Raw genomic sequence first — 17,832 nt, 5'->3', positions numbered from 1 at the left:
AAAATTTTGAGCAAATATTTTAGGCAACTGCTCAGAAATTCGCACATTTTTGTTTTTTAAAGAAAACATTATCACCCCGTACTTCCTCTATACAGGGTGATTCACGTAACTGTTTCATTAGAAACTTTGGTACTTGTAACAAATCTAAATTTTTCATATTTGGGAGTTAAACTAATATAGATACACTCTACTTTTTTAAAATATTTTGAAGGTCATATCACTTCCGGTTATACCGGAAGTTGAGGTCAACTTCCTTATTTCAAATAGAACACCCAGTATATTTTTGCATTTTTGGAATCTAGTGATTAAGCTGATTAAATTCTTATTAGATATTCCTATACCTAAACCTAACCGTTTTAAATATATTTTGGTTTAAAAAAATAATCTTTTTAAAACACCATTTCTATAAAATTTAAAATTCTCAGCTATTATTGAAGTTGGCTTTATGAAAATTTGCTGACATGTTAACTAGATATGGTAGATTAGGTTAATGTGAAAAGTTTTTATAAATATCATACAGGGTATCCAAAAAACACGTCATATTTAAAGAACTTTGATGGCAAAAAAGTCGTTTATTTTAAATGGAACACCCCATATATTTTTATATGTCTAGAATCTAAATTTAATTCTGAATTGATTACTATTAAGCATCCCTATACCTAAAATTAACGCTTTTGCTCTAATTTGCGATTTTTTAACATTGTACGATAATAATTGTACAATATTAATTGTACATACAGGGCTGTTTCCTGTAACATGCGTTAAACTGCTGAGCGAACTTATTAAATTGATAATTATATTAACGCATTTTACAGGAAGCAGCCATGTTCTTTTCAAAGCCAACTAAGATACTTACAATTATTATTGTACAATATTAAAAAATCGCAAATTAGAGCAAAAGCGTTCATTTTAAGTATAGGGACGCCTAATAGTAATCGATTCAGAATTTAATTTAGATTCTAGAGATATAAAAATATATGGGGTGTTTCATTTGAAATAAGCGACTTTTTTGCCACCAAAGTTCTTTAAATATGACGTGTTTTTTTGGATACCCTGTATGATATTTATAAAAACTTTTCACATTAACCTAATCTACCATACCTAGTTAACATGTCAGCAAATTTTCGTAAAGCCAGCTTCAATAATAGCTGAGAATTTAAAATTTTATAGAAATGGTGTTTTGAAAAGATTTTTCTTTTAAACCAAAATATCTTTAAAACGGTTAGGTTTAGGTATAGGAGTATCTAATAAGAATTTAATCAGCTTAATCACTAGATTCCAAAAATGCAAAAATATACTGGGTGTTCCATTTGAAATAAGGAAGTTGACCTCAACTTCCGGTATAACCGGAAGTGATATGACCTTCAAAATATTTTAAAAACGTGGAGGGTATCTATATTAGTTTAACCCCCAAATATGAAAAATTTAGATTTGTTACAAGTACAAAAGTTTCTAATGAAACCGTTACGTGAATCACCCTGTATACTCCTCCGTATACTATTGATATTTCGGAAAAGTGCCGAATGAAAAAAACGCCAGTTTTTTGAAAAATTTCCACAACTTTGGAATCACCCTGTGTAAGCGTCAAAGCCACCTTCAATTTTTCTCAGTCTTTCGACTTTTTCCAACGCTGCCCTTTTATAATTTCCAAAAGCGCGCAATTCCGCTCTGCAATAATGCAGGATGCGGAGGGGCAAAAATGTATATGAAAAACCATTTAGTTCGATTCATACTAAAACCTCCGGACGTAGTTATTCAGACGCATGAGACACAAATTATAACATCATCAGAATACCGTTGGCCATTTTTAGAAGGAACATTCTATCACGTGATGCGATCGGATCGCGTGCAGAAATAAATCTTTCATTGGGAAATAATATGAATTCCGTAAGCTTTACGGTGCTGCAAATGTCACGGTAGCCACGTCCTTATTATGTACTTCTTATTTCTTATAATGTAATAAATACGTCGGACAAACCATTATGGATAACGCTACCTGTAACTGAATTAAGTGATAGTTTAATAAAACATCGTTTTAGATTTGTATGCGTTTAGGCTCAAGCTGTCCCGTCCACATTTAGAATTAAATTCAAGACGCCAAACTTTTTTGCATAATACATAAGCGAATTTTTACATAAGGCGCAATTGCTCCTTGGTGCGTCCTCGTGCAGACCTCAACATCAAAGAAAGAATTTGTTTGGATACCTAGTGAAGTTCAGTTTTCTTTAATTAGTATAATGCGGAATCTAGCATATACTTGATTTCAGTTGGCAATTAGGTGGGTAATTAAGAAGGATCTTAATCATTTAACTAGTTTAAATACAATAAGTCAATTGCTGCAGTCAGTGGCCTAACTCTTTCGAATGGGTGAACAGGTTTAAGTCGCGAATGTTATACAATTTTAATTATACAAGGTATCTGGAAATACCGTTGAAATATTTTGGGAAGTGATTCTAGAGATTAAAATAATGAAAAAAATTCTTATAAGCATAGCCCAAAAGTCGCTTCTTAAAGCGGACTAAAACCGCTTAGAGGAGGAACCCTAAAGATGGTTTCTTCGCAATTTTTTCGAAATAGTTTGCACTTAAATTATGAAATTCAGTATATTATAATAAATTGAAATGGAAACACTTTTTTTGTGTTAATAATTGCAGAGTTTAGACAGGGACGTCACATACAGGGAGTCTCCTACGTAAATGCTGCTTTAACTTTTTTGTTTGTAACATTTCTTAATTTTTCAATAACGCAATAATATAACGTAAATAAAAACGTAAAGAACGCAAATATTTTTAAGTAAAAAAAGCTCTGTTATTTCATCTCGTTAGAATAGACCTTTTTCCGGAAATGTGAGTCTTTATAAATCGATGCTCAATTATAATACATGGATATTGAAATCTATGTAGAAAAGAAGTACAGGATCCATTAAGATAAACGGAGACCATTTCCAACATTTAATTTAAATAAGTGATAAATCCTTAATAACATTAGTCTTGTTATTGCTGGCTAATAAAAAAATATTTCTATTTCAAGGATGCCTGCTATGTTATTAAGATGCATTTCGATATCTATGTAATTGTGCATCAGTTCATAAAAACCCATTTTTCTGGAAGACGATCTATCCTAACGAGATAAAATAAGAGGATCTTTTTTACTTAAAAATATTGGCGTTTTAGTAATTTGATTTCAAAAATTAAAAATTGTCACAAACAAAAAAGTTAAGGCAACATTTACATCGGAGATCCCTTGTATGTGATATCCCTGACTAAAATTTGTAATTATTAACGTAAAAACACTTTTTTCTATTCCTACTTATTACAGAATACCGAATTTCATAATTTTAACACAATCCGATTAAAAAATATGGCGAAAAAACCATCTTCAGAATTCCCCCTTTAAGGAATTTTATCCCCCCTTTAAGAAGCAATTTTTGGGATATGTCTATAAGAACTTTTTTATTATTTCAATCACTAGAATCACCTCCCAAAATATTTCAACGTTATTTCCGGTATTAAGAAACCCTGTATTAAAAAAAAAGGAATTAATGAATTAAATGGTAGAAATGCTAGGGAGCCTATGTGCCAAATTCTTTAATATAGATTTCCATGAAATTTTCATTATGGCACTTAGGCTCTCTAGCATTTCCACCATTCAATTGTTGTCTCTTAGATAGAAAATCATTGCGAAAAGAAGAATTTTTATTTCTTAGTTATTTAGTGGATAATCAGCATGCGCCAATGTACAGGTGAGTCTGCCTTGTACCAGGTAGTTCAATATCAATGGTTTTGCGCTTACATTCTAAACCGACCTAAAGTGCGATTTTCTTAATTAGAACACCCTGTATGTGTCATGTTCCCACGCATAAACCGTCACATTTCACTAATAAATGCAGTTTGTTGTATTGTCTCTAAAAAGTACAGTGGCTCGAATCGAGGTCAGTGGCGCACATAACAAATTAAGTTTTATTACGATGTTGTAAAACAAATGTGGTATCGAACACTGTTATGCAACAATCGGCATTTTTTTGTTTTATCTTATTTGTAGTTGCTGTCATCGTCACTTTCGCACAACTATTAATCAAATTTAAGTACCATGTGCCTGCTCAGAGCGAATCTTCCCTCGTTTGACAGGGCAGCGCAGTTTGACACTATCCGTCTTGTATCCGTCATTACCTGAATCCTCTGTCAAAATTGTCCACCTCGAAAATTTATCTTTTTAGCACGCATTGCACAGACTGCAATTAGCAATCTTAATTCTTGTGGGAACAAACTCTTCGACTTTCGTTCCCATTAAGAACCAGCAGATCTCTGAACGATATTGTCATATTTTCGTTCGCTTATTCGAAACGGACTTTATTCACATTTTACAAATGCAACGTTTCTCCATACAAAGAGCGCTTTATGGACATTTGTTGGACGCGATTCTGTTTGACATGTCCCTGATAGATAGATTTACGATGACGGACGCGAAATCTAGGAAATGCAGACGCTTTCCACGTCTCGGGCAAAAAATATGACACCATGTCCGTCCGTCTATGGAGGATGCGAGCAGATGGCGGCTTATTAATAAATTATTGAGAGCGATAGATCGAGATCACGTGCAAGTTCCCATCGCTGAACAAAGAGTAAGTGAGCATATTTACGTATAGAAATGCTCAAATACTTAACCTGAAATCGGTGTGTGTAAAAGATAAAACAAATCATGTCCAGTATTTGCAAACACTTAGTTGAACAAGCGAAAGTCTATGTCAACATCGAGGAGTTATTATATGCCTTTTGGAGAACCGATGTCCCAATTCGAACGACATGCAAAGCCGTTTTTGCAAATAAGGATTATTGTTGTGCCAAGCCGTTGGAATTCCTTATTAAGAAATTGAGAAATGATTTAAATGTTAGAACCTATTGACACATACGCGAAAATTCCGATAAACACACCATACATCATCCATAGGTTTGATTGGAGCCGCGACGCAATCTAATGGTTAGACGTGAAAAATGGCTTCCCTGTCAGTATAATTTAGTATAGAGACTTTTTCTCACTATAGGGAAAAATGACGCTTGTCTAGCGCCTAAGGTAATAAATAACCTAAGACCACACGGCCAGTACCCGCAACTTATTTGCATGTGGAACAAACCCAATAAATTGCCGCTTAAGGTGCACATGCAAGATGTCATCAAACGCTTACTTGATACCACCGTTTTATTTACATTTACGAATAACTTTAACTTTTTTCCCCCAATTGACAGGACACGTGACTTTTTAATGACACACAACAGGTTGTAAAGTGTCACTTTTAACGTCTAGGCTGTAAAGTGGCGTTTTTACGGCCTAGCCGCTGAAAAGCTTTCCAATCACTGCAAATTTGACGGAGACGCGGCAGTAGAAGCAGAAAATCTCAAATATAAGAAACGCACAAAAATAAAATGGAAAAGATTTTAAGCGGTATTAATCGGAGGTAAGTGATGTGTTTTACTTGGCGAAAGGGCAAATTTACGGCCTCAGCTCGTTTTGTCATAAATTCCGATAAATGTATTCAATGTTAATCCAGACAAGATCTCAAAGGCACATTCCGGGTTCGGTCTGTGGTGGTCCATGCAAACTGCCGATAATGTTTTTCTAAAGCCGCTGTCAGGCCAGGGGCCCGACTTTGCACTCAGGGGAGCAAAACATTTCCTGGAGATCAACGTAAAAATATCCCATCACTACAGCGTCGCCATATACAAGTTTAATGCGATTCCCTGGGAAACGTTCTACTCCCCAGAATACAGAATCGGACCTCAGAATCGATTTAAAAGCTACATTCTCTCTACAAAATAACCCTTATTCGGGTTCGTCCATAAATCAAAAATTTCCTGACGCTTGCCTCAGGTGAGTCAGGATTAGTTAAAAATTCATATTTTTCATATTTGAATCAGCATTGCCGTTCGCGGATATTGTTCACTCAAGATGGGCATACGACTGCACATCACAGACGGTTTCATGTATCTTTTTTCACTTTCATAAAATGCCTCAGAAGTGACTTTCTCCACACCCCGAAGCTACGAAGACACGTGATCGGTCCTGCGTAGCCTACAGGAAATCGAAACCATAATTTTAAGCTCTGGTATCCTCTAATAAGCACCTGCGTGGGTGCGATGGAACCGACTTCATGGGAGAGCCGTTTAGCTTCTATTGTTGCCTCGAATGTCGAATGCCCGTGTTTATTGCTGCATTCGATCGGCCCCTTTCAATATTAAAAAAAAAACAGACATGGAAGGCCTAATGGTGTATGGTATAAATAAATATTGTTTGTTGTATGAAGGAACTAAGAAGAGAAAATGAAAGCAATAATATCACAGATAAATGGTAAATTTGCATCGATTTACTGCTCCAAGCTTCCATCGATCTGAATAGTTACAGCACTGTGCGAAAAAATTCTTTTCTATAACTCATCCAATTTTCCTTTCTCAATTTTCCATTACCATTACTGTGGAGCAATTAGGCCAATAATAGACAATCGATTTGTATATTCGTATGGTTGAAAATTTCAATTATCTGATTTGGCTCGGAGATAAAGAGTACACTCTCAAGGCAAAATTGCTCTGATTGTTTTGCGGGTCGTCGGCAAATGTAACAACTTTATTGCTAAGATAATGACTGGTTGTTATTTAACCGTTCTGTCCGGAATGCTGTTTGTATACGATTTGTTTTATAGCCGCCATTTGCAGAATGATTTTCTACCAGATTGGGGGGTCACCAAACTTTTACAAGCCAATTTTCATGCACAGTCAGAAGCAGCTTCTTCTGACTGGCTTCCTTTCGCTGTAAATGTATAAAATTCAGATTTTTCTTAATGTACAGCATGTCCCCGGATGAGGTTCTCAACAAGAGAAACTTTTTTATTTTTCATTCTACCAGAAAAATGTATTCTTCATGAAACTTTTTGCTTGCTCCAAGACAGCTGAACCACTTCAAACGGTTTGAATTTTCCTTTTCATTAGTGAGAAATATGAAAAAATAGGTCCATTTATAGGAAATTAGTCATCGCCACACATAAAAGGCCATAGCCACACAAGAAAGCAGCACAAAATGTGTAGATGCCTGATAAAATGTCCAATTGTCCGTCCAACATATTGAAAATGTTAAAATATCTTATAAATCGTAAATTTCACTGTGCTTTAAAGGAAGTTGCGCCTTTTTCATGCCAAAATGTAATAAAGCATGTGCCAAAAGGAGAAGAACGAATGTGGAACATAGTTGATTTTATTGACTGAAAAGAGCCCCTCATTATCCAAGCCAGCAATAATAGTAGCAGCGATAATATTTCTGGATTTGACACCACTGATTCTGGTCAAATTAAACATATACATATATAATTAATGTGGTTTTGATTTTGACCATTTAGCAAAATTTTGAACCACTATAATCGCAACGTAGGTATATTTCTGACCCAATTTTTATGTGACTTGCAGTAATAAGTAATTTCTGCAATATTTAAATGAACTATCGTTGAAAATTTTGCAAATACCAAAAATGAATTTTCGTTTTCCTGAGTCGCGTAACCATGTGTTTCATCCTAGGGTGTTATCCTATGATCATCTGCTTTTTATCCCATCTTTTATCTCATCACATACAGGCACACATGTATATTACCACGGGTAAGGATGCCTGGCGCCACAGACAAATGGAGCCCATTAAAACCCAGAGTGAAAGGATCATCATATAAAACTGCTCTCAACCATTGAAACTATCATTCTTCCTCGTAATTTTCAGTGAACAGTTAGGCTGCAAATCTGATCATTGTAAATTCGTTTTTTAGTGCAATAAAAATAGTCAGTCGACGATAGGCCATCGAGAAGTCCCGATTTGGCCATGTTAGATTTTTACATTTGGGCCTGTTTAAAACAAATAGTTTATGCAAGTGATCTTTCTCCGAATGCAGAAGATTTGAAGGAGAAGATTATAGATGCTGTGGCGCCTTTACCGCTCGAAGAAGTTAGAGTGAACTGCATTGAAGACTTGTGCGTTCAAAAAGGTGATGAATGGATCGAGCGAATTTTTTATTTGTAGTTTCCTTTTTGCGATGAATTATTGTGATAAAAACTTAAGCAAAAGTCTTGATTATGGTTGCCATAAATACGAAAATTAATTTTTGAGACTTGGTAAAATTTTCAACTAAATGAACCTATTTTTCGATATTTCTATGTAATAAAAATTCAACTGTTTTGAAATAAGCGAAAACTTTTTCCTCTTGGCAACCCCATCCGGACACATATTGCAGAACTACAAGTAAGATAACCAAGTTTTGTGGTTGTCTATTCCGAAAATCTATTTTCGTTTAAACGAATATCACGGTCACGTAGCAAAACATGCAAATTTGCGTTAACCAATCACAAAAAGCTATTGTCCGTACTTGAAAATGTAACTTTATATTGTAAATATGATATTTAGGTACAATAATAGTTTGGTATTAGTTTCGCTTCGCTGACGCAAACCATGATTTCAGTTACGACATAAACTGGAAAATTGCGATGAAAAAAAAAACCGCAAAAAACTCAATTTTACTCGATTTTTACTAAGTCAACGTTACCCAAGATTCCTGTATAACTCTTGGAAAATAAACGGCAAAAATAAGATAATGGATTGAAGTAGTAAAGTAGCAATGGGATGCATACAAAAATCTACGTTTCTTGAATACTCAATAAAGGCAGCATTGTTTGGCAAAACTGAGCGGCAATTTACGACTATTTTCTAATGAATTGCCCATGAATTTGAATTTCGTGTGATGTGAGTTGAGAAGCGATTGCAAAAACGTTAGATTTGAACAATCAATTGCGAAATTCCACATTCACTTCCTAATGAACTTTACGGCTAATCAACAGGAATCAGATAAATCTCGATCTATTAATTAGATTGCAGTCGTTCTCTTTTCTATTTTCGAGATGCTTTTCCCTGTTCTACACAATGTAATCAGAATCAGTGTTAAATTGCGATTGTCTGTCTCTATTCTATATCGATACGAAATCTTTAATTCATTTATCAGAAGGAAGTAATTATTTGTGATTTGAGACAGTTTTTTTGTTGTTGAGAAATGCGCTCTATGGATATGGCCATGGCCATGGAGCCAAACATGGAATGTCTCCTAAATGTTCGAGAAATCGCTTAAGGAAATATCAAAATTTCTACGTCATGCTTCCTCTAACAGATACCAGAATTTTCTTATTTCAATATAAGATATTTTTGGGTTTTGTCGGTGAATCTATTGATGAAGCTATACCTCTCTCCAATAGTTTTTGAGATAATAAAGAATTAAGTGATAAATCTGTTATCTATACAGGGTTATTCACCCAACCCGTTCATTAGAAATTTACTAGGATCTAAAAGTGATACGAATTTGAAAATTTGGAGTTATGTTAAGTTCGACATATATTATTTTTTTTAAATAGTTTCAACTTGCTGTCACTTCCGGTTTAACCGGAAATAGCTGTAACTTGCTTTTTTCAAATGGAACCCCCAGTATATTATTTTATTTTTAGATTCTTCATAATATTTTAAGTACATTTTCTGTATAATGTCCTATATTTAGTTCTTACCGTTTTTGAGATATTTTACCTTGAATTAAAAATGTGCCTCTGTAATGGCCAATTTTAAAATTGCATATCTCCGCAGTTATTATAGACATAATCTCTATATTTTGCAGAATGTCAATACATAGTCTTAGGTTCACATTTTCACTATTTATATGGCTTAGTATTATACAGGGTGTCCAAAATTCAGCTCCTAACATTTGTATTTTTGAAGTTGCAAAAGTCGATTTTTTAAATGGGACACCCTATAACTTTAAGCAGTATCAAGTAGAAAATGTAATTCTCTATCGAACTGTATTAGGGCTACCTATACCTATTCCAAACCATTTTCGAGATAATTAAGTTTATGTGAAACTAATAGTAGATATTCATTCTGGTAAGTTTTTATTATTCGCGTAGTTGGCAGTGGAAAAGAAATAATGACAGTTATTTGTTAATAATGACAGTTATTGTACGTTTTTGTTTTTCGGTGGCTGTTAGCAAAATTAAAGTGAAATTTTGAATCAAAATGGAAGAATACACAAAAGCTGATATTCTCAATTTTGATTCAAAGTTTCACTCTAATTTTGCTACTAACAGCCACCGCAAAACAAAAACATACAATAACTGTCATTATTAACAAACAACTGTCATTATTTCTTTTCCACGGCCAACTACGCGAATAATAAAAACTTACCAGAATGAATATCTACTATTAGTTTCACATAAACTTAATTATCTCGAAAATGGTTTGGAATAGGTATAGGTAGCCCTAATACAGTTCGATAGAGAATTACATTTTCTACTTGATACTGCTTAAAGTTATAGGGTGTCCCATTTAAAAAAAAAACGACTTTTGCAACTTCAAAAATGCAAATGTTAGGAGCTGAATTTTGGACACCCTATATAATACTAAGCCATATAAATAGTGAAAGTGTGAACCTAAGACTATGTATTGACATTCTGCAAAATATAGAGATTATGTCTATAATAACTGCGGAGATATGCAATTTTAAAATTGGCCATTACAGAGGCACATTTTTAATTCAAGGTAAAATATCTCAAAAACGGTAAGAACTAAGTATAGGACATTATACAGAAAATGTACTTAAAATATTATGAAAAATCTAAAAATAAAATAATATACTGGGGGTTCCATTTGAAATAAGCAAGTTACAGCTATTTCCGGTTAAACCGGAAGTGACAGCAAGTTGAAACTATTTAAAAAAAATAGTATATGTCGATCTTAACATAACTCCAAATTTTTAAATTCGTATCACTTTTAGATCCTAGTAAACTTCTAATGAACGGGTTGGGTGAATAACCCTGTATATAACTCTATAACAGTTTAAGATAGAAACAGGATTTCACGGTCAGGTTATAGCTTTGGAAGAGCTGATACATTGGGAAGCGCAATTTGCTTGATCTCAAACCGTTATGGAGCCAGCGGCCACTTAACAGCGAAAAACTCAAAATCTTATGCATCATTATCTCAAAAACCTTGGGAGATGGGTATAGGACGTGCATCATATAGTTAAAACATAAAAAAGAAATAACATCCCGCGCATTTCATTTCACATTAAAAACTTCAGATTGTCCAGAAGAGACAGCAGTTTACGCTTCTTCTAAATTCTGGCAACACCATTGTCATTATTGAACACATACGTTTTTTAAATATCAAGTAAGTAGGGATCAGAGAGTAGAAATCATACATTTCCTAGTGAGTTTCATTAGTGATTTATGTAATTTTGTTGCACAGGTGACGAAATTACGCGCCATGAATCGATTAAAGTGGAGACACCCATGTTACTGGTTTCATTTATTAACTGAGTAACCTGAACTACCTTTTGTCAAAATTAGAAGTCACATATTATACACCAAGATCAGGAAGGACATTATTATGACCCGGGCGCCTAATTTAAATTCCAAAACGCACAGCGCAGGGAGCCCTAAAATGTGAGGTTCATGAGTATTTAAAATATCAAATTACATTAAACTTACCTAAAACATGCAAACAAAATATGCAAAATAACAAAAAAATACAACACATCTTAAATCATAACTTTAACGATGACGTTTCCATTGACATTCATTTCCATGACAACCGTAAAGAAACAGCAATGAAGTGATGATGACATTATAGATTATTACATGGCTAGGTAAATAATGAGCCATATGCGTGTTATATTAACCTGTTATCCGTCTGTTTTCAAAAAAAAAAACAAAAAACGAAAAGCCTCACTTTACAGTCATTCAACGCACCCAATAATGATTCATTATTAAGATTGTACTGGAAAAAGGAAAAGGAACGGTTTTGAAAAGCAGAAATAACGTATTCCGCTAATACTTACAAATCGACCCCTCCCCGCTCAAACTGTCAATTTTCATCCTCCTGTTAGTATCGCTTCTCCGACACTTCTTCACTCGGCACAATTTACCAACAACTAAGTGAAATTACTGACTTTCCTTCGTCAGAGAAACCATTTTGCCGGTCCGTAATAACAAATAATAATTAAATTATAAAAATGTTTCATTAAATTGATGGCAAACACGCAAGAAGACGACACGCAGTCAAGAATAAGCTGCAAGAACTACAAGAGAATTTAAAAAGGGAAATTACGAGTGACAATCATTGTATCGTGTGCACGTTAGCACATCAAGCATTGATAATGAAAGTGATCAATTCACAAGGATTCGTGTTAAGGGTTAAAATAATTAATACTTTGAATTTTAATGTTTTAATAAACAGCTTTTTTTGTAAAATTTTAATTTCATTCACCTTTTGTGTCGATTATCGAAAACGTGCATGGCATAAAAGTTGCTTTGATGTCCCCATTGTTTCATTTGCTTCCTCGTGTGGGGAAGTTTTGAATTTTGCAACCTGAACTCAGATCCCAGAATTGCCACCTTAATTTCACACGAATTACCTACTGAAATTAAGGTGTTTTGCCCTATTTGGAACACCCTGTACCTCCAATTGAACCTTCAGAAGTTGAATTTCCATCCGGAATCTTGAAATGCAACATCCGCCAAAATAAATAGTATCGAAAATAAAAATTAGATTTATTTTTTAATCTCTGTAATTTAAATATTCAAAATGTTCACCACTTCGACGCAAACAAGCTTCATATCAATTTTTTAAGTCACTAAACAGGCGGATTTTGATGAGTGAAATGTTTTGTCTTTCAATAGGCCCCAAATGTACGTATCAAATGGTGTCAAATCAGATGAATGGGAAGGATACTCGCAGTCTATTTCTCTAAAAATTATTTTATTATCAAAATGCTGACGGAGTAAGTCTAGGGTGCGCGCAGATGTATGACTCGTTGCATCATCTTATTGAAATCATTGTATGCGCACCTGTAGATTTCGTGCACGGCAAAAGTTCTTTATATCTCTCATAAAAGGTATAATAATTTTCTCTCTGTAACGCTCTTGGTTGACAGTAAGTGGATTTTGATTATCGTCTTCAAGGAAATAAGGACCAATCATTCCATGACCAGATATCGCGCACCAAACGGTAACTCGAAGATGATGGAGTGGTTTCTCTACAATAACATCAGGACATTGAAATCAAAAGACTCTGATTGTTTGTAGATTAATATAACTGCTAAGGTGAACGTGACTCTCGTCTGAAAACCATATGTTTTTCAAGAATTCCGAATCTTCGTAAATTAAGCTCAACACGCGGCCGCAGTAAATTTTTCTTGCACGTTTGTCCGCAGCGTTTAGTCATAGTCCAACTTGAATACGGTATGGCTAACTTCCAATTGATTTGAATATTCGACGTGTAGACGTTTTGCTGATGTTGAGTTTGCATGCAATTTTCATAAGGCTTCTTTGAGGTGATTGCAGAATTTGGTCAAATGCACATTTTTCTTTTTCGTTTGTACACCCTGTTTTTCGACAACCTGAAGAACCTTTATGTTGACACAATACACTATAAATGCGACGAAAATTCTCCTATAGCTAATATCACACTTTGACTGGGGATACTTTATTAAACTTTTGTCGATATTTTATTGCAAATTTGGACCGTTATTGCGGTCATTTCCCTATGACCCGAACTAATTTTCCACCAAAAACACTTTTTTTCCGGCGTTAGAACCATTTTTAAATAAAATTTATCTGCGGTGTGCTACAAGCCCTAACAACCATATGTTAGAAGAAGCAGTTATTTTTTTAAATAAATTTCTGGACTGAGATATTTAGTAAATTTATTTTACTAAATTGAATGTAAATAGGGTGTCTCTAAAAGGTTTGTACAAAATTCTATCACGGATTTCTGAGGCGGAAACAGGACTATTTAACTCAATTTATCGTAGTGCAAAAGTGGACGGTTTCCAAAATACAGGATATCAAAGTGAACATTAAAAAAAGCAAAAAAATAAATGACTTCGTTTGTAGTATTATCTCATATTTTTTACTTTTCTGCCCGGAGTCCGGAATGTAAAAGTTTTTGGCGAAAAACTCTTGGATAGTGATCCCAGAAAAAAAATCAGCCTGTAGATTCTCATCACCGTTTGGCTTATTTAAAGTTGGAAATAATAAAAATAACCTATAACTGAACCATTCAAGTCAGTGCAGTGTAGTTGAAGTCCTATTTAAAGGATTACGTCCCTTGATAAATAATAGAGTGTTATAGTTACCACCCCCACCTACCTCCGATTCATTCTTTCGCTCAACTCCACGTGGAAATTCACCTTTGTTTTAGAGGCACTTCTAAAGGCACTCCAATTTTCAACATTTTTTTATGAGTGGAGTCACCTGATGGACTGAGCAATCTAATTATAAAGATGATAATAATCAGTAAGCTAGTTCAAGGCCATATCATATGAAATTAAAAGTATCAAGATGAAGGTAAACAGCCAATTATATTTCAGATAGCCTACACTTAACCAACATCACGGTTAATTTCCACTAAATCTAAATTCCACATGGAGAACGTCCGCTTTTAAAGCATACAAACGCAAGCATCGCGTGCTTCCAAGTCTCTTGTTCATAAATAAATAATAGATCAAGATCGTCTTAATCTGCGCTCTTCCGTAATACGGATACACACCTTTAGACCCGTTCTATAGATAAGGCCAACTGGGAACTAACCGATACTCTTGACAGGTGTCAAGTATCAACCGGGGGTTTGCGTGATGCGTTTTTGATTTGAACTCGTGAGAAAATGAACGGTACCATTTTGTAAGGCAACACAACTTTTCTATTATTTATTCACTTCATATAGAATGTGCCTTTTCCAATTCGGAAAGGTTATGACTACTTTATCGCACTGCTATGGTTATTCTTACTCCGTCGTATCCGGGACGATTAGGGTGTAAAACATGTATAAATGGGAAACTTAAGGCAATGGCGCGCAGAAACGTCAGCTATTTGTCTGCGGTGCTGCCATCTAACTTTGGACAATTTAAAATATAACTAACTTGTGCATCCACATGCTGTCTGATAAAATTTGTATCTTAATATACTGTTAGGACTGCATCATAAAGACTTTAAAAACGATACGCCTAAGTGAAGTTAATCCGTTAAAGACTAGACGTGGCGTTACAAGCTATATTCAAAGCATTTTATTTCGATGGGAGTGGGTCGTACCAATTCCGAACACACAAAGCAACAAGGTGTTAATCTAGCCTAACGTTAAGGCCCTTATTTACGATTTAAAAGTTATTTTTACGGACGACATATCGTGGTAATACGCACTGCAAATGTGTGAACAAATGGGATTGTAAATTATTGAATAAAAAAAATTTTGGTGCTTCTGAATCGGTACAGTGGCGTGGTATTAAATGTCGAGAAAGAAAGTGTATATTGGCCAAGGAATTGACTTTCGACCAATTTAAAATAAAAACGGAATCAAGCTGTTATGAAGCTAATTCAAAAAGTTTTAAAAATGGTGTAAATCAAGGAAACTACAATTTACCTAAAAAATGAGGAAAGTGGTACCGTTGGGAAAAGCAATTGAGGGCGAGAAAGGAACTTTCCGTATGTAACTCTCTCTAACGTTTTCCTTCCGTGTCACAGCATCAGTTTAGTTACTGAATTAAACGAAAAACTTAGAAAATGGAACAAAGATTTATTTTGCTGAATGATGTATTGAGTTGTCATTTTTGAGCAAAAACGAGCATTTTATTTTAATTCTGAATGAGTGCGGAAAAATAGGTTTACCGCATGCCAATAAGAAATTGGTTACTTTCCAGGAGATTTTCCTGATAAATTTTTGGTGAGAAGTGGACAATTTTTGTTGGTTTTAAGAGGTAAAAATAATTTAACAAAAAAAGAATAATCAGTTAAAGACATTTTTACTTTAAAAAGCTCCTCTTGCCGAGAACTGTTAGGATTACTCGTGTTTGTGAACACTGCGATTTTTGTAAGTCAATGCGCACCGAACCAACTTCCATTCACTTTTTTTCATTTTTCATCATTCAATCATTTCAGAAATCAAATTTACGTACCTCTTCTTAACAAATCTCAACAAGTTATTGTTTAAAAAATTCATTCCCGCTTTCTGTGGCCACCACTTTCTTACTATCGCTGACTGTCCATTAATCTTTAAAGTTCTCTATTCTGGTCCTGTTCCTGCTCAAGATGATCTCGAATGTTCTTCTCTTTCCTGCTCACCATAACGTTCATTCCGCTCTTCTATAAGCAGATTCTCTTTTTCTCTCAAAAGTTACACAGCATCTATCGCCATGGAAATCTTGAATTTTCCCAATATTTTTGCATTGTTTCGCACTTGATCATGGGTTTGGCATTGCCGAAATCCGAAGCATCAATCGCTTTATGACTTCATTCATCATTGGACGTGTTGAGCCGCCGAAAATCGCTCCTTCAGTTTTCAAGAGAACCGGTTTCGAGTTAAAAATGGCACTTAAAGCCCATCCAGCTACTAATCACTGATCAGTGTTGATTCGGAGATAAACCCTTCACCCATAAACTCGATAAGAAGTCGATTTGCAGCGGTATCCTGACTAATTTAATCGCGGCATATTATCCAGGAAAGCAATTAGGCGCTGCTTTCAAAAACCCATTATAATAAAGAAAAGGTAAAGAGCACAAGGTCTGGGCGGAAAACGGGGAACAATTTATTAAGACAAGAACGCCGGCCCGCAAACTGACTTAGAACAGTGTTAGCTTTCGTATTTTGACAGAAACACGCATAAACTTTAGTTATTTTGCCATTAAGTGCCATAAGGTCCTTACGTAACACAATATACGGCCGAGTTTCTCTCGTATTTACGATGATGAAGTACGAGATACGTGAGATGTTTACGAGGAGACGGATGGGGCAACTCCGTCTGAAAAAATTCAACACTTAAATAAAATTGTTTTTTTTTCTGCGGCATGAACGAGCCATTAGAATCGTACCGAACAATAAATACATCAACTGTTCGTTACATCGGTAGAAATTAAAATCAATTTTTCATGTCTGTTGCCTGAGCCCCCCGTAGACTCGAAATTATTTCGGGCTTATCCTCGCCGGCAGATAATATCCTAGTGAATTAATGATATTAACTATTTATGTCTTACTCGTTTATAACTTGTTTTTTCATCTTCCTAGATCATTGTAACGATATTAGAATCTAGATGGGGCCGGACCGTTTTATTGTCGCGGGAATAATTAAATTAATTTATACAAAAAATGTTGCCTCGTAATTGTAATGGTCTTTCAAACCGGAATTTCGTCGGTTAATTGGGGGCATATGGTAAAATTATTTGAATAAACACATTTATGACCAATGCGGCAATAGGCGAGTTTCCATTTTCTACACAATCTGACCGACGCGGCCCAGGGTTACGGAACATTCCACAAAAATTAATTCTAATTTATACGAAATAGATAAATGTGGTAAATAATTCGAGAAAAAACCTGGACAACACACGTATGAGCAAGCCTGTGTTCTCATATTTTGCCTTCGGGCTATTCACGTTGTGATAATGTCCCATAACTTCTGTGGAGTTATATTTATTTAAACCATTTCGTGGTGCTTAAAATATGGCTGTGTTCCCACGTACCCACAGACGTTAAAGCATTCCCGTCAAAATTCCAACTTAAAGCGTTTTTTAGGAGCCGCGACCATGCACTTACAATGGTGCTGGCAAACCTATGTTTCCAGGTGTACCTCCGAACTGCTCACGTTGTGATAATGAGTCCAACATCTCCGGTAAAGTTGTATTTATTTGAATATATTTCAGCTCAAAAACAGAAACGCTAATTCCGTTTGGCTTAATGAAGAGTTTTCAAAAACTTACAATTTTGTTTTTATATGCGTTACATGCGTTA

General features: G+C 34.8%; 1 protein-coding gene across 2 annotated transcripts in view; it reads right to left on the bottom strand.

The window, feature by feature from the left end:
• LOC136419211 (calpain-9-like) overlaps positions 1-17,832 on the bottom strand; it is a 66,159-nt gene that overhangs the window by 32,074 nt on the left and 16,253 nt on the right. Inside the window, exon 1 of one of the 2 annotated variants that reach the window (XM_066405430.1) lies at positions 11,894-12,044. The exons of the other annotated variant lie outside the window; for it this stretch is intronic. Coding sequence (XP_066261527.1) covers positions 11,894-11,930 — 37 coding nt within the window. The 5' untranslated portion in view covers positions 11,931-12,044. Of the gene's footprint in view, positions 1-11,893; positions 12,045-17,832 lie in introns of those variants that run through there. 2 annotated transcript variants of the gene reach the window in all.

This window comes from Euwallacea similis, chromosome 1, assembly GCF_039881205.1.
Source record: "Euwallacea similis isolate ESF13 chromosome 1, ESF131.1, whole genome shotgun sequence".
Lineage (NCBI taxonomy): Eukaryota > Metazoa > Arthropoda > Insecta > Coleoptera > Curculionidae > Euwallacea > Euwallacea similis.
Note: the sequence above shows the minus strand (reverse complement) of the source record. Positions and strands in the feature narration are given on the sequence as shown.